This window comes from Colius striatus, chromosome 2 (genome assembly GCF_028858725.1).
Source record: "Colius striatus isolate bColStr4 chromosome 2, bColStr4.1.hap1, whole genome shotgun sequence".
Taxonomy (NCBI): domain Eukaryota; kingdom Metazoa; phylum Chordata; class Aves; order Coliiformes; family Coliidae; genus Colius; species Colius striatus.
In genome coordinates this window covers 110,193,288-110,209,018 of record NC_084760.1, presented here as the reverse complement: position 1 = coordinate 110,209,018, position 15,731 = coordinate 110,193,288, and the positions used below count along the sequence as shown (strand labels likewise).

The 15,731-nt window shown below is 69.2% G+C and overlaps 2 protein-coding genes across 7 annotated transcripts in view; one reads left to right on the top strand and one right to left on the bottom strand.

Moving 5' to 3' along the window:
- The first annotated feature begins 612 nt into the window (after positions 1-612).
- Positions 613-12,231, top strand: LOC133624797 (cullin-9-like). Of its 5 annotated transcripts, XM_061989068.1 has the most exons (30): positions 613-633; positions 1,349-1,945; positions 2,394-2,548; positions 2,783-3,301; positions 3,444-3,579; positions 3,996-4,186; positions 4,580-4,964; positions 5,138-5,339; positions 5,637-5,844; positions 5,924-6,111; positions 6,214-6,431; positions 6,531-6,762; positions 7,077-7,182; positions 7,450-7,677; positions 7,784-7,874; positions 7,966-8,137; positions 8,250-8,355; positions 8,516-8,611; positions 8,697-8,872; positions 8,962-9,095; positions 9,174-9,350; positions 9,473-9,585; positions 9,682-9,864; positions 9,998-10,146; positions 10,255-10,465; positions 10,586-10,748; positions 10,862-11,007; positions 11,174-11,291; positions 11,589-11,785; positions 11,865-12,231. In XM_061989068.1, the coding sequence occupies exons 2-30, from the start codon at positions 1,363-1,365 to the stop codon at positions 12,147-12,149; spliced, it is 5,868 nt and encodes a 1,955-aa protein (XP_061845052.1). In that variant the 5' UTR covers positions 613-633; positions 1,349-1,362; the 3' UTR covers positions 12,150-12,231. The 5 variants fall into 5 exon arrangements, with proteins under 5 accessions (XP_061845052.1, XP_061845051.1, XP_061845055.1 ...); XM_061989067.1 differs by having other exon boundaries at positions 6,214-6,762; XM_061989071.1 differs by lacking the exon at positions 11,589-11,785 and having other exon boundaries at positions 6,214-6,762; positions 11,865-11,978.
- A 228-nt stretch (positions 12,232-12,459) lies between these two features.
- LOC104559485 (phosphofurin acidic cluster sorting protein 1-like) overlaps positions 12,460-15,731 on the bottom strand; it is a 64,367-nt gene continuing 61,095 nt past the window's right edge. For both annotated transcript variants that reach the window (XM_061990382.1, XM_061990381.1), the window contains exons 16-24: positions 15,397-15,551; positions 15,194-15,304; positions 15,008-15,110; positions 14,296-14,338; positions 14,151-14,193; positions 13,933-14,074; positions 13,517-13,740; positions 13,259-13,372; positions 12,460-13,152 (exon numbers count right to left, since the gene is read on the bottom strand). In XM_061990382.1, coding sequence (XP_061846366.1) covers positions 13,037-13,152; positions 13,259-13,372; positions 13,517-13,740; positions 13,933-14,074; positions 14,151-14,193; positions 14,296-14,338; positions 15,008-15,110; positions 15,194-15,304; positions 15,397-15,551 — 1,051 coding nt within the window. In that variant the 3' untranslated portion in view covers positions 12,460-13,036. The remainder of the gene's footprint in view (positions 13,153-13,258; positions 13,373-13,516; positions 13,741-13,932; positions 14,075-14,150; positions 14,194-14,295; positions 14,339-15,007; positions 15,111-15,193; positions 15,305-15,396; positions 15,552-15,731) is intronic.

Here is a 15,731-nt window from a genome sequence, read left to right as displayed (position 1 = left end):
CTGCTGTCCAGTTACTGCTGTTACTTTCTGCGTGGGGCCTCGGGGGCTGCTTTCCCCCTGCAACAGGTTTGGCTGTGTTGAGCCGCCAGTGGGAGTTGGGCTGCCAGCAGAGATGAGTGTGAGTCTGTGGCTTGAGCTCGGGGTGAGTGGGGGTCTCAGTGGGGTCCAACAGAATTCTGCAGCAGTGTGATGAACCTTACTGTCGGACGGCCGGGCTCTTCCCCCACCCTCAGCTCGCGCAGCAGGGAAGACAAGTGGGCAGCTGTGTCATCAGACAGGAAGGCGGCTGCTGTGGAGCCGGTGACCGCTGACCTGGTACAGCCCTGTCTGTGCCCCAGTCCTGCCTGCGGATTCTGTGTCCCGGTCCCACGCTGCCCCTAGCTCTGTGCAGCCTTCACCGCGCGCTGCCCGTCCCGGCGCTGCTCACGGGCGAAACGGCCCCGCGCGGCTCCTCTATGACCGTCCGTCGGCTGGTGCGGCCGTCCGTCGGCTGGTGCGGCCGTCCGTCGGCTGGTGCGGCCGTCCGTCGGCTGGTGCGCCCGTCCGTCGGCTGGTGCGCCCGTCCGTCGGCCGGTCCTTGCAGCCGCGCATGCGCAGCCACCGTCCCGGAAGCGGCGTGGGAGCGGCGCGGAGGTAAGACCGCCCCGGGAGTCGCCTTTTGGGTGTCCCTGCGACAGGCCTGGGTCGCGGAGCCCCGAGGGCAGGCAGCCCGATGCGCCCGCAGCCGGCGCCAGGCGCTGCTCGGTGCCCCGGCAGCTGCCGCTTGGCCCACGCTGGAAGGAGGAGCGGCGGTGCTGCCGGCGGCGGGGCCCGCCCGCGCTGAGCCCGCTGCGCTCCGCCGCGGCTGCGGTGCGGGGAGCCGGCGCACAGCCCCGCGCTCGGACCGTGCTCCCAGTCACGGCCGGGCAGTGTGCGGCGGGGTCCCCCGGCACAGGCCGGCATGCACTCTCTCCGTCTGGCCCGGGGACCTCTGTCAACTCGCAGCCACGTTTTACAGCCGAGCTTCACGGGAAGGAAGAGCCGCCCTCCTTGGGCACTGCTGGCGTGTTCCTGCCATGCCCACGGACCCATTCCCGCCCACACGTCACTGTGTCCTGCCCCATTATCTTGTTGCTGTACATAAGCAGATTTTCAAGCAGAAAGTGAACTATATCTCGTATTTTAGCAGTCTGGTTGTGGTACGGGCTTACAGTATTGGCCTTGAGTACAGCCTTTAGGATAGCACATCCTGTCTATTCCCTGCCACATCACGAGCACTGTGACCCACGGGCTCACAGCTTTCCAGCCAGGGCAAAGCCTGTTACTCAGCCACCACTCCCCAGCTCCTGCTTCCCCTGTGTCTCTGCAGGCCCCTTCCCCGCCATGGTGAACGAGAGGCACGATGGCAACCTGCTGGTGCACCTGGGAGCCAAACTGCAGGCCTCTCCGAAGGAGCTGCTGCGTCAGCGGCGAGGCCACGATGGCCAAGCCGAGTACCTGATCCAGTGGAGCGTCGTCAGCTTGGAGGAGAGAGCGGCGGGAGGCGGCGGCGCCTCCTCCTCCTCCGCAGAGACCAAGCCGGAGAGCATCTCGCTGTGGATGTCGGCGGAGGAGGTGTGCGCCAGCTGCCCGGCGCTGCTGGGCACGGGGGAGCCGGCGGGGCAGCGGGGGAAGGAGGAGAAGGCGGCCGTCCCGCCGGCGGAAGCGTCGCTGCTGGAGATGAAGGCCGACGTCGGGAGCCTGGTGCGGCGAGCCGGGCGGCAGCTGGCCGAGCCCGGGGCGCCCGAGGCCTCCATCCTCAACACCGTGCACGTGCTGAGCGCCTACGCCAGCATCGGCTCGCTGGCGGGCGCCTTCAAGGAGACGGGAGCCCTGGACTTGCTGATGAAGATGCTGTGCCATGAGGAGAAGCAAATCCGCCGCAGCGCCGGCAAGATGCTGCGGGCCCTGGCCTCGCACGATGCAGGTGGGGGCTGCTGCTGCTCGGGGCCGCCGGGAGCGGAGGGGCCTGTGTGTCTGTGTGTAGGGGGGGGGGTATGCTGAGGAAGCAGCGTGTCTCAGGGGGTGCTGGCAAAGAGGGGAGAATCAGAGTGGAGACGTGGGTTCTTGCAGCATAAACACACGTGAGATAGATAGAAAAATGTAAGAGATGTAAGAAAGATGTAACCTGCCATGGTTATGACTGGACCTTCTTATACTCCCGTCTATATCCCTTGCTGATTCCCTTCCCACACACATTGACCCATCTGTTGGCATTGTTCTACTTAGCACTTGCACACATCCCAGACCTCCAGGGTTACAACATCCTCATCCTTAGCAGCGGCAAAGCTCTTCCTCAGCTGCAAGTCTGTGTCAACCAGCAGAGTGGGATGAGGGTTGTCTTTAGGGGGCCTGAAGACTTTCTGTCATTGCAGGGAGCTGGGCATATGTCCTGCTGTCCCTGAGCCAGCAGGATGGCATTGAGCAGCACATGGACTTTGACAGTCGCTACACCTTGCTGGAGCTGTTTGCTGAGACAATATCCTCTGAAGAGCATTGCATGTCCTTTGAGGGGATTCACCTTCCCCAGGTGGGCCTGTGGGCTTTAGGGGTCAGGAGGGGTGAGTTGGGGGGCCAGAGCTGGTGTCCCTGCTTGGGACAGGAGGGCAGTGGGCACTGGGAGAGCTGCACGGAGTCTGGGCCTGACGTGAGGCCAGGGTCTGGCAGAGAGGCCCATGGAGCTGCTGTGGGGGGCTGGTGTCGGGCAGAGAGTTGGGCTGGTGGCTCTGTGCAGGCTGCAGCCTGACAGCTGGGCTCGTTGCAGATCCCTGGGAAGCTGCTGTTCATCCTGGTGAAGCGCTACCTGTGCGTCACGTCTCTCCTGGACCAGCTGAACGGCGGCGTGGAGCAGGGAGGGGAGCAGCCGGCCCGCGCCGTGCCCGGCCCGCTCCTTGCCGAGAGCAGCCGCCTGAGGCAGGAGTTTGAGTTCAGCATGGCCATGGCCAACCTCATCTTGGAGCTGGTGCACGTGATGGGCTGGGAGCACAGTGACGGGCTGGAGCCGCTGCCCCAGCAGGAGCCGCGGCCTCGCGCTGCCCATTCCATCTTCCAGCACAGGGCCACATCCTGCACAGACGCTGAAGCAGCCCCTGCACCCCCCACAAAGGAGCCCAGTGCCTTCAAGACGCGCTCAGCCTTCCCGAGCCGCAGCAGCTACGTGGAGTACGTGCGTGCCCACCTGCTGCAGGGCATGCGGGTGCGCATGCTGGAGGACTACGAGCAGGTCAGCGCCGGCGACGAGGGCAACTTCTGCCAGAGCAACGACGGCATACCGCCTGTGCAGGTACCTTCTGCCCGAGGCCAGGGCTGCCAGTGGCCTCAGGGCTCCCTAGTGCCGTAGGAAGTGTGCAGCCTTGCTGGGAGCAGTGGGGCTGGGCATGCCTCCCCTCAGCCGGCTGTGTGCTGAGCGCTGCTCTGCTCCTCAGGTCTACTGGCAAGCCCTGGGCTGCACGTACTGGGTTCACTGGCACATGGTGGAGATCCTCGGCCCTTCGAGGCAGGAGGAGCATGAGGACCAGGAGAAGCTGTGTGCCCTGACACACAACCACAAACTGCGACCAGGTGAGCAGCCTGTCACCTGCCTCTGCAGCTTTGCTCCCCATCCCCTGGGCAGGTGCATGCTGGCACATGGGTTCTGCTGGTGTCCCAGTGCATTGCTCTGGCTGCTCCAGGCACTGTGGGAACAGGGTGGGGGAGCAGGGAGCTCAAGGTGCCCATTTTGCTGCTCTGCAGCCCAAGGAGGTTCAAGGGAAGGTGGGAATCCCCGTATCTGCAGCTTCTGGGGTCTCCTCCCAGCACGTCCCATCTCTCTCACAGCCCTCCCGTCCCCTCCATTTCTCGCCCAGGGCTGTGGGGCAGTGGGGCCTCCTCTGCCCAGATCTTCCGTGTGGGCTCTTTCCTGGGGAGCAGGGGGGTGCAGCAGAGGCCGGGGGAAGGGGCCGAGCTGACAGTGCCCTTCGTGCTCTGCTCTCGTGCAGCGGTGCGGCCGTTTCCCTGCCAGCCCTTTGGGGGGCTGTACTCTCTGCCTTACCTGGGGGAGCAGCCGAGCCAGGCCGCAGAGGCCCTGAGCCGCGCCGAGTGGTGGGAGCTGCTCTTCTTCGTGAAGAAGCTGGAAGGGCAGGAGCAGAAAGAGATCGTCCACCTGATCCAGCAGGAGCAGGGAGAGCAGGTCCGGGCCAGAGCCCGCAGCGGGGACACGGGAGGGAGGGTGTTAGGGAAGGGATCAGGGCCGGGGGAGCAGCTGCCGAGCGCGAGCCGTGTGGGTTCAGCCCGAACGGGGCACAAGTGGGGCTGGAAGGGACGGGGGCGTGGGGGATGGCAGAGCCTGGGGAGCTGAGCCCCGCAGAGGGGTGAGAGGGGACGAGAGGAGCCGCAGCGTGCCGTGACCCTGGCAGGGTGAGGCTGCCCGGCAGGGTCTGGGCGGGCGAGGCGAGCGCACGGGGCCGTCCTGCCGTGGGGGGCGAGTGCGGGCAGGAGGTGCGGGCTGGGGGTGGCCGGGCCGAGGCCGGCGACAGTGCAGGTGTTGCGGGGGCGCGTGAGGGTTCCCTCGTCCCGTCTCCAGCTGCCGGAGGCGGATGAAGAAGCCCTGATCCGGCTGTCGGTGCCCGCGGAGCTGGCCCGGAAGGTGCTGCAGGTCCTGGAGACGCGGTGCCAGGGCAGCGTCCGGCGCGACCTGCGCGGTTCCCGCGTCTACAGCAAATACCTGCTGGGCGGCGGGGCCGAGCGGGGCGGCGGGGGCAGCGCGGCCGTGCCCTCGGAGCGCACAGGCTGCGGGAGCACCGGCCCCCTGGCTGCGCCGGCCCGGGCGGCCACCGACGTCCTTCCTGTGGGCGCGGAGCCGCCCCAGGGCCCCGCCGCGGCGGCCGAGTCGGATGCCTGGCTGTTCCACGAGCTCCTGGCGAGGGAAGGGCTGTTCTTCCCGGAGGTGACGGAGGAGCGGGTCAGGGGTAAGCGCCGGGCCGCAGCCGCGCCGGGGCGGGCGCGTGGGGCTGGAGACGGCGGGAGGCTCTGGGCAGCGCGCAGCCTGTGGGCAGCGGGGCCCGCGGGGGCCGGGTCTGCGGGGCCGTGGCGCCCTGGGGCCGCCGCCCTGACACCCACGTCCCGGCCTCCCTCCCGCCAGCGCTGGGCAGCTGCGAGGGGCTGGGCGAGAGGGGCTCGCTGGCCAGGATGGCGGCCGTGGTGGATGGGATCCAGAGCGGCAGCGCCGAGCTGGGGCTACGCGTGGCCGGGCTCCGGCACATCACGAAGGTCCTGGAGGAGGAGCCTGAGCCCAAGCAGCAAGTCGGCAAAGCCCCGAGCGGGCCGGGGAGCAAAAGTGTCGGGTGAGCCGTGGGGGCCGTGTGCCCACCGCCTGCTTTCGGAGCCAGGGCAGGTCGGTGGGTTGGGGCTGGTGCCACAGGTGGGAGCACAAGAGGCGGCGTCAGAAGCACGAGGCTGACGCATCCCCACGTGACGGGCAGGAAGGGATGTAGCTCTCGAGGGCCTCAGTGGCCGGCTGGCGTGTTCCAGGGCCGGCCCCGCCGTGGCAGAGCCTTACGGGCAGGGAGCGGGTGGTCAGCGGGGCCTGAGGCGCCAACAGCAGTGCCGGAGCCCCTCCTGAGGCGAACGTTGCCGCGCAGGGAGAAGCTGGTGAAGGCGACGGTGGAGCTGCTGAGCAGCGAGGCGGCGGAGAAGGCGCTGGTGGCGGTGACGCTGCGGCTGCTGGCCGTGCTGCTGGCCAAGCACGACTGGCGCGTGCCGTTCGCCACGGAGGGAGGCGTGCGGGCTGTGCTGGCCCGCATGCGGCAGCACGCCTCCTCTGCCCTGGTGCAGCAGGCCGGGCTGGCGGTGAGCGCGGCGCGGGGGACGGCACGGTGGGAAGGGCGGCAGCCACCCGCCGCCCTCCTGACCGCCGCTGGCCCCGCAGGCCCTGAAGGTGCTGGTGGGAGCGGCGGCCGGCGACGCGGGAGGTGCCGGCGGGAAGCCCCTGTCTCGTGCCGATGTGCAGGTGATGCGGGAGATCTTCGCCAGCATTGGTTCTGCCTCCCACGAGGGCTCCTTGAGCCTGCTGAGTGCCATCCCCGCCGCCGTGAGCACCATGCGGAGGGTGCCAGGGTAGGCGGCGAGCGGGGCCTGCATCTGGGGAGGGGTCCCGCTGCATGGGGGACGCCCAGGGGATGCGGGGGAGGCGACACCCACATCGCCGTGTGCCCGCAGGGGCTCCTCGGGCGTGCAGAACGGTTTGCTGGTGGTGAACATGCTGATGGATGGGCACCGGGGCCTGGCCGAGCAGCTGGTGAGCTGCGACCTCCCCAGCGTGCTGCGGAGCTGCTGGCAGGACGGGCAGGGCCCCGGCTGCCCCCACATGACGCTGGCCCTCGGCGCCTTCAACCGCCTCGCTGAGCACCAGCTGCCCCTGGGCCCGGGGCCAACAGGTAGCGCGTGGCCCGTGCCCCCACCGTGCCACGGCCCCGCGGGCAGCAGGGCCGGACTCCGCGCCGGCACCGCTGCGGCACCTCTCCCTGTCGTGGCAGGCGCAGAGGCCGCGCTGGAGCCCGGGGACGTGCGGGAGCTCCTGGGCAGCCTGGGCGACGGCGACTGCTCCAAGGATGTGGTGGTGGCCCTGGAGCGGCAGCTCTGCGCCCAAGGCCCCGCCGCCTGTGACGCGGTGGCCCAGCTGCTGCGGGACCAGAGGTGCTTCAGGCTGCTGCTGCGCAGCTTCAGGCTGCTGGAGGCAGAGAAGGCCGTGAGCCTGAGCATCCTCAGGTGGGTCTGGGGGCTTCGGTGGGGGACTGGGGCCTCCCCAGAAGGCGTGTGGGTGCTGGCGGGGACGTGAGGGGCACGTGATATGTGTCGGTGGGTGCCGGGAGGGGCTGTGCCGGGAGGGGCTGTGCCTGGATGTGGGGCCATGCGGGGCTGGAGCAGCACGTGCCCGGGAGCCAGTGGGGTCTCCGAGGCATCTGGGCAGCCTCGGCTGCTCGTCCCCATGGGTGCTGCCTTCGAGGGGGACGGGGAAACTGGGCTGCCTGTGGCACTGCTGTCCATGTGCCGTGGCCTGAGCAGGCCCCTCTGTCATTCAGGATCCTGAACAAGTGCCTGGACGGTTACCAGGAGGACGCGCTGCCCTGGCACGAGTGCGTGGAGCCCTGTTTGTCCTCCCTGAGCACCCACAGCAGCGACCGGGAGGTGAGGGGGCCGCAGGGCTCCCGGCAGGCAGGGCCAGATTTGCTGGGGCCATGCTGTGGCCGACAGGCTGGGAAGGGGGTGGCTGTCCTGGCTGTAGCCGCCATGCCCAGCACTGTGCCCAGCACCGTGCCCAGCACTGTGCCCGGCTGGGCTGTCCCAGGCAGCACCGCGGTGTCTGGGCAGAGGGGCTGGCGCGTGGCAGCATCTGCTGCTGGGGTCTGGCAGGTTCCAGCCCCGTCCCGGCCCTCACGCCCCCCCACTGGGCAGGTGCTGCAAGAGGTCGTCGGCTTCCTGCACCGCCTGGCCACAGCCAGCAAGGACTGTGCGGTGGCCATGTGCCGGGCGGGCACCCGCGAGGCCGTGTCCAAGGCCCTGGAGAAGCAGCACGTGGCCCCGGCGCTGGCACCGGCCCTGCTCGACCTGCTGAGCGACTGCGAGAAGGTCGGTGGCCTCTACCAGCAGCTGACGGCGAGCATCCTGGCGGGCTGCATCCAGGTGGGTCTGGCCTGGCTGTCCTAGCACAGCCCCGTGCTGGGGAGGGGAGGGGAGGGCAGGAGGAGCCCGGGCTCCTGCTGAGAGCCTGTCTTGTGCCCTCCCGCAGCTGGTGCTGGGGCAGATCGAGGAGCACCGCCGGAGCCACCAGCCCATCAGCATCCCCTTCTTCGACGTCTTCCTGCGCAACCTGTGCCGAGGCGAGTGCGGGGAGTGGGGAGTGGGGAGCGAGCTGCTGTGGCTGAGGCGCGCGGGGCAGGCGGCTGGAGGCTGTGTGTGCTCTCCCCACAGGCTCCAGCGTGGAAGTGAAGGAGGACAAGTGCTGGGAGAAGCTGCAGGTCTCCTCCAACCCACACCGGGCCGGCAAGCTGACGGACAGGAACCCCAAGACCTACTGGGAGTCCAACGGCAGCACCGGCTCCCACTTCATCACCGTGCACATGCAGCGCGGCGTGGTGGTCAGGTGGGGCTGGGGGCCGTGGGGAGGGGAGGCCCGTGGGTGCTGGCGGGAGGCTGCCGAGGCGTGGGCGGGAGGCAGAGCTGCCGGGCAGCCCCCGTGTGCTGCCGTGCTGCAGGGAGATGAGCATGCTGGTGGCCAGCGAGGACTCCAGCTACATGCCGGCCCACGTGGTGGTGCTGGGGGGAGACGGCCCGGCTGCCATCAGAACGGAGCTCAACACGGTGAGTCCCCGTGGGGTCCTGGGAGCGGGGGCTGGTCCCTGATGTGCCCCGGGAGGGTCTGGGCCGGTGCGGGGCCCAGGGAGGTGCCCCTGGGGAGGACGGGATGGCCCACGGGGCTGGGCCGGCCGGGCGGCCAGTGAGGGCTCGCCGTCTGTCACAGGTGACCGTCCTGCCCTCGGACAGCAGAGTGATCCTGCTGGAGAACATGACCCGCTTCTGGCCCGTCATCCAGATCCGGGTGAAGCGCTGCCAGCAGGTGGGGGAGCGGGGGCCGGGCTGGGAGCCGGCGGCGCGGGGCGCCGGGGCCGTGCCCCAGGAGCTGAGGTCACATCATCCTGCAGGGCGGCATCGACACGCGCGTGCGCGGCATCGAGGTGCTGGGCCCCAAGCCCACCTTCTGGCCCATCTTCAAGGAGCAGCTGTGCCGGCGCACGTTCCTGTCCTGCAGCGCCCGGGCTCACGCCTGGTGCCACGAGATCGGCCGGGACCGGGGGTGGCTGCTGCAGCTCTTTGGCAGGTGAGGCGGCTCTTGGCTGTGCCGTCCCGGCCCCGCCATCCTGGGGCCCGAGGGCCGCCGAGCCGTGTGCTGCCCGGCCGCTGTTGCAGGCTGAACCGGGCGCTGCGGCACGAGCAGGGCTTCGCCGACCGCTTCCTGCCCGACGACGAGGCGGCCCGGGCCTTGGGCAGGACGTGCTGGGAGGCGCTGGTGACCCCCTTGGTGCAGAGCATCACTAGCCCAGGTACCTCGTGCTCGCCCGGGCTGTCCGTGCCATGGCCCAAGCCAAGGCCGCCTGCTCTGAGTCTGGGCGTCCCCGCAGACACCCACGGCGTCAGCCCCCTGGCCTGGCTGCTGAGCGAGTACCTGGAGAGCGAGGAGCCGCCCCCAAGCCCCACGAGCCACGGGGCCATCTTCAGCAGCCGCGTGCGGCGCCTGACGCAGCTCCTCGTGCACGTGGACCCCGGCGTCCCGGGGCCGGAGGAGGCGAGAGCAGCCGGTGAGCGAGGGGCTGCCCAGCCGTGGGGCTCGGGGGAGTCCGGGAGGGCCCCAAGCCCTGGGTGGCTCGTGGCTGTGCCAGGCCCCCTCGGGGCTGCCTGAGCCCAGGCTCATCCCTTGCAGGCGGGAAGGAGGGAAAGAGCCCGGAGGTGCCGGCCAAGGCAGCGAAGGCGGCGGCACAGCGGAGCGGCGTGTGGGGCATCGCGCGGTGCTGGCGCGGGGTGGTGCAGCAGCAGGTGCGGCGCGGGGCTGGGGAGGGCACGGGGAACGGCGGCCAGGCCCTGGACGGTCGGTGTCGGCACAGCCGGGCCGTCTCGTGCCGTGTCCCGCAGGTGCGGCGGTTCCTGGAGGCGGCGGGGCGGGCGCCCGAGCTGGTGGAGCGATACTGCGGGCTGTACCGGCGCCTGCGCCGTGCCACCGAGCAGCTCTTTGGGCAGCGGGCGGCCTTCCTGCTGGCCCTGGGCCAGGGCTTCGCCGCGGCTCTGCTGCAGCTGCCCTTCCCTACGGCCCTGCACGTGAGTCGAGGCAGCGAGGCGCCAGGGCTGGGCCCTGGGCACGGGCTGGGGAGCGGCTCCCCGCAGGGATGTTCCCCCGGCCTGGCCCCGAGGCCACCCAGGAGCCCTCTGCAGCAGCCCCGTCCCTCCGCAGGTGAGCGAGCGGTTTGCCCGGTACCTGGACGGGCAGATCCAGGAGCTCCACGGGGCCGCGGGCGGCGCGGAGCGGCTGCAGCAGATCCTGGAGCCCTTCGTCGTGTTCAGCGGCCTGGAGCTCGCCCACAGCTTCGAGCACTTCTACCGGTGAGGCGCGGCGCGGCCGCAGGAGCCGGGGCCGGCTCTGTCTGCTGGCGGGTGGCTGCCGGCCGTGGGGCCGGGGCCGGCCCCTGACCGGGCACGGTGGCCCCGCAGGCACTACCTGGGGGACCGGCTGCTGGCGCGAGGGCCGTCGTGGCTGGAAGGAGCCGTGGTGGAGCAGCTGGGGCCGTGCTTCCCCGGCCGCTTTCCCCAAGGGATGCTGAGTGACTTGGCCGAGTCAGAGGAGCTGCAGCGGCGGTTTGAGCTCTTCCAGCTGCAGGAGCGGGACAGGCGGCTGCTGGAGCCGGGCCCGGGCCCCAAGGAGGTGAGCGTGGGCAGGCGGGGGCAGCCCAGGGGTCCTGGGCCCAGAGGAGGTGAGCGTGGGGGCGGAAGGGGGTGGCCTGGGGGTCCCAGGCCCACTCAGTGTGGCCTCCCACATGCCCAGGCGCCAGGGCCGGGCTGTGCGGCCGTGCCGGAGGTGAAGGTGCTGGCGCTGTCCCCGCGCTGCTGGCCCGTCGCGCCGCTCTGCTACATGGACGAGCCCGGCAGGTTGTTCCCGGCAGCGCTGAGCTCCCCCCTGCACGAGTTTTCCGCCTTCTGCGGGCGCGGTGAGCGTGGGGGTGGTGGGGGCGCGGGCGGCTGTCGCCGGGGCCCGGGCCCTGCCTGGGGGGTGCCGCGGTGCCCCATGGGGCTGCCCCGGCACTGATGTGGGCTCTGGCAGGTCGGAGCCCGCCGGGCTGGGAGGGCTCGAAGCCGCGGCGGCTGCAGTGGACGTGGCTGGGCTGGGCCAAGCTGTGCTTCGGTGACTGCGTCCTGCACGTGTCCACGCTGCAGATGTACATCCTGCTGCGCTTCAACGGTGCCGAGGTAGGAGCCGGGGCTTTGGCTGGCGTATGGGGGCTGGAACCTGCCCCAGCCCCCTCCTCCCTTCTGCGGGGGTCTCTGATGACATTTGGGGCACAGGCTCCCCCTCGCTTGGCCGAGCCAGCGGCTGGTGGGTGGCCATTGCCCTCCCCTGCCCTCCCTCCTGCAGGAGGTGGCCGTGGATGCCCTGCTGCAGGCCACGGGGCTCCCTGCTGAGCTGCTGGAGCAGGCGCTGGCTCCCCTCACCCACAGCGACGGTGTCCTGGTGCGGAGCTGCAGCCCAGGGGGTGAGTGTGGGGCTGGGGCCCCCAGGGAGGGGCTGCTTCGAGCCCAAGGAGGGCTGGGGTGGGGGTGAGCTTATAGGGGCAGCAAGAGGGTCAAGGTGAGCGTGCGGGTGCTCAGGGCCGGGGCTGTGAGTGTGGGGTCAGGGCCCAAGGCCACGCAGGGGGCTGGGGGTGGTGTGTGGGGCCTGACCATGGGTCAGCATGGGGTCAGCTCTCGTGTCTGCGCGTGGGGCTGGGGCTCGGGGCCATTGGAGGCCCCACGTGTGTCCTGGCTGAGCCCAGGCTGGGTGCTGGCTCCAGGTGTGCTGCGGCTGAACCCCACGGCCCTGGCCCGCGCCTCGGGCCGGCCCCTGAGGCTGCTGCCCCAGCAGCGGTACCTGCAGGCACAGAGGGCCGAGGGCAGCTCCCTGGAGAGGAAGAGTAACGTGCTGTGCTGCCTCATCACCCGCATCCTCAAGGCAGAGAAGCAGCTGCACGTGGACAACCTGGTGTTTCGGGTACGGGGGGCCCGAGGGGCGGCGAGGGGCTGCACGGGGGCTGTGCCCGCTGCAGCCTGCACCTCCCTTGCTGCTGTAGGTGATCGCTGCCTGTCAGAAGGGTGAGCTGGGGCCGGGGCTGCAGTTCCTCAGCTTCTGCTGCCACAACGTGGACGTGCTGTCCTGCATCCTGCACCTGCTGAGCCAGGGCTTCCTCCGGCGCCAGGAGGAGAGGCCTCAGGTCTTGGAATATGTCTCTGCTGAACCCACTACAGCCCCCACCCCCCAGGTCCAGCCTCAGGTTGCCTTCCAGACGGTAGAGATCAAGACAACAGCCAGCCCGGCCTCTGCGGCACCCAGACAGACTTTCTCCACCTTCAGGTAGACAAGGCCGTGGTGGGGCTGAGGGCAGAGGCTGTGTCCAGGCTGTCACTCCCGCATACTTGTGGGGTTTATTTTCAATAAAGGAGCCAAGCTGCACTGTGTCCCAGGCTGTTTCTGTCAGAGCTCCGCTGGCCTGTGCCTGGGCTGGTGGCCAGGTCCTGCCCGTGCCTGGCTGAATGGTGTTGGCGCTGGTGACCGCCCGCTGCCCGCGTTTGCTCGCTGCCAGCCCTCGGGGAGGGAGGGACACACACGCAGCCCCCTCCCCCTGCCATAATGGTACCAGCATTAATTTATTAAAATTAATCCCGAAAAGTAACCGTACAATAAATTTAAAAAAAATAGAATCTTGTAAAAAAAAAAACCCAGGTGCCCCCCCCACCTCCAGCCGGCAGCGCCTCGGCACGGCGGGGCGGGAGGGGAGGGGGAGATGAGGCAGCAGCCTCGGCCCCAGGGAGACTGGAGGAGCTGCCCCACGGGGCGCGGGCGGGCGAGGGGCGGCAGGAGGCTGAGCGAGGCCCCTCCTCCCCTCCCGGCGCTGGGGAAGGTGCCCGGGCCCAGCCCGGCTGGGGGCCCCGGCCCGGCGGGGGACAGCGGGGGCCCGGCGCCCTGCTTGGGTCCCCACGGGCTGGTGGCAGCCCTCGGTCCCGGGCTGGCGTCGGGGGTGGCGGGAGGCAGATGGCGCGGTGCCCTGGCTGGTGTTGGAGGGTGCGCGGACCTGGTCTCACTGACCTCACCTTCCCGGGGCTCGGCCCGCGGGGAGCGGTGTGGGATCTGCCTCTGCAGAGCGGGCAGGGGATGGGCCGCAGAGGAGAGGGGACAAGAGCGTGTCCGTCTCCCCGGCTCCTCCTGCGCCCCTCCGCAGCTCCATCCCAGGGCTGCCCCCACGGCTCACACGCTCTTGGAGTAGCCAAAGATGCCCACAGGCAGGTACTTGACATGTGTTGGCCACTGCGCTGCCAGCTGGAAAAACTTGACGTCGTTCCACTCCACCCCATCTATGGAGACTGTGAGGAGAGGGGGCGGTGAGGCGCAGCCCTGCCCCGGCAGCCTGCCCTGCCCAGCCCTGCTCGCTCGGACCCCCAGGGCCCTGTGCCTCCCACCTCCCCTCACCTCGTAACATGGTGTTCTGGTGCTTGGCTGTGCAGATGAGGCGTGTGATCCCTTCGATGACTTGGCTTTTGGGCTCCAGGTCCTTCTCTTTTGGTTTCTTGCTCAGGAACATCACTGGGGGCCGAGGACCAATGTCAGGACATCCCCACACACACGCCTGGGCAGTAGCCCTCACCCAGGGCTGCCTGCACTAGGCTCCCCCCTGCCCTTTCTGCAATGACCCACAGCCAGCAAGCACCCCAGGGGGAGCTCAGTTACCTTTCTTGTTCTTCTCCTTGGTGACCACGGTCATGGCCATGGTGCTGGGGGGCACCAGCTCGCCCGTGCCGGGGATGCGGCTGACCTGGAGCGAGCGGAAGTTGCTCTTGAGGGTGTTCTTGATACCCGTCTCTCGCTTCTCACCCTCCTTCTTCCTGTCGGGCCCTTGTGCTGTCCAGTAGTCCACCTGCAACCCCATCACCTCCACATTGGGGCTCAGAGACCTGGGGGAGAGGGGCAGCACCATGCAGCACACAGGGGTTGTCCTTGCTCCTCTCCCTCCCTGTAGCCCAGCTGCAGCCTGCACTGTTCCGGGAGCACAATGACCCTCCCTAAAACCTGGAATGTGGCAGCCTCACAACCTCAAACCCTCCCAGCCCAGCACCAAGGGCCTCGGACTGAGCGGAGCTCCTTACCCAGCACCCGAGAGGCCGCTGCTGACGGATGGGGAGGGCGGTGGGGTGCTCACGGGCTCCTTGCCATACGGGGATGCTCCGCTGGCAGCTGGTGCTGAGCTCAGCAGGGAGGGAGCGCAGGCTGCAGCATCATCCGAGTCCACTGGGGAGGAAGAGTGGAAGGTGAGGTGGAGCTGGAGGACACCACTGCACAGTGGAGAGGGGAGGCAGAGACTCACCCGAGGCGTTGAAGGACTGCTCCACCAGGCCCACCTTCACCACCTGTGAGGAGGGACAAGTCAGCCAGGCCCCAGCACCAGCAGGGCTGTGTGCTGCCCTGCTCCCCCCTAGCCAGCTGCCCGCTTAGTCCCTCAACACACTCACCCCCACAAAGGGTACAAACTTCTGGCAGGAGTCCTCGTCGGGGCTGCAACAAGGAAGACAGGCTGGTCAGGGCTGGAGTGTGCCGAGCACCACGTGCTGGGTGGCTAACCTCGTGGCCCAGGGATGCCCAACATTGGCAGGGGCCAATGCTGGCTCATGGCCACGTGACTATCTCCTCTGCCCTCCCTCCCGTGGGACCCCGTGTCCCCAACATGGCAGCACAGGGCACACTACACAAGGAGGCAAGGAGTCTGTCCCTCCAGTACTGGGAGGGGGCTTGCATGCGGGAGGGCAGCCCTGCCCCGCTCGGGGGTCACGGCTCCTCTGCACGGCAAGAAGGGTGGACGCACATGGGGGGGAAGGGTTGGGGGGGGCCAGGCAGCGGCACAGCAAGCACAAGCCAATACCTGATATAAAAATCAAAATAGAGACTTCTCTTCCTTGGGTGCCAGAAACCAAGAGAAGGGAGAGGTGAGAGTGCAGCTGGTACATGACCGTCAACCCCCAGGGCAGCACAGTGCCAGCTCAGGCCCCCAGCCCAGCCCAGCCCAGGGTCCCCGGTGAGGGCATCGCAGCCCGCAGCTGCTGGAGGGGTGGAGGAGGCAGAGGACGGCACCGTGGAACACCCGCTCCCCTCGCTGGCCGAGCCAGTCTCTCACGGCCCAGGCAGAGGAGGCCACGCGGGACAGGCCGCGCCAGGGGCCCCGCTCACCTCTTCTGCTTGTAGGTCAGCATGGCCTCGGAGATGGGCAGCTGGTGGGAGAGGCTGGCGCCGGCGATGAACTGCGCCACGCGGCCCGCGATGTCCACGGTGTCTGCGGGCGCAAAGGGCGGGCGGTGAGGGGCCTGGGGGCAGCCCCGGAGCCCCCGCGCAGCGCCCTGGCCAACAGCCGCTCACCTGCCGCGGGCGGCTCGGCCCTGCTGAACAGCTCCCGCCACGCCGTGTCCAGGAACAGCGTGCTGTACTTGGTATCCACCGACGCCAGGTACTTGGCCAGAGGGTGAGAGCCTGTGGGCGAGAAGGGTGACGTTGGCGGCGGGAGGGGGGGCTGGGGCGGTGGGACACAGCCGTCCCGGGGCCGCGCTGGCGCTGGCCCTCACCCAGTGGCACGAGCAGGAAGCGCAGGTAGTTGAGCCAGTCGGGCGTCTTGCTGGCCAGCTGCTCCACGAAGAAACGGAGGATGACGCTCAGGTAGCTCTGGTCCCCCGCCACCACCACCTTCACCGGGGGAGGCATGTGGGAGTTACAGTTACAGCTGCCAGAGGGAGACAAAAGGAGACGCTGAGGGACGGGCTGTGGCTCGGCTGGCGGGCAGCGGACGTGCCCTGCGAGGCCACCAACCTGGTGGCAAAACCCAGCGCTGAGCATTTCCAGCGTGCTGGGCGCTGGCACAGGCACAGCCGGTAAGGGGATGCCCCGCTCCCCCCGGGGCCTA

What these genes read in the sequence shown, in the direction of transcription:
- LOC133624797 (XM_061989067.1), top strand. Translation starts at nt 1,363, where the DNA reads ATGGTGAACGAGAGGCACGATGGCAACCTGCTGGTGCACCTGGGAGCC. An exon ending in TCCTGGCGGGCTGCATCCAG is followed by an intron (nt 7,678 to 7,783) that starts GTGGGTCTGGCC and finishes GCCCTCCCGCAG; the next exon opens with CTGGTGCTGGGGCAGATCGA. An exon ending in GGAGGAGGCGAGAGCAGCCG is followed by an intron (nt 9,351 to 9,472) that starts GTGAGCGAGGGG and finishes CATCCCTTGCAG; the next exon opens with GCGGGAAGGAGGGAAAGAGC.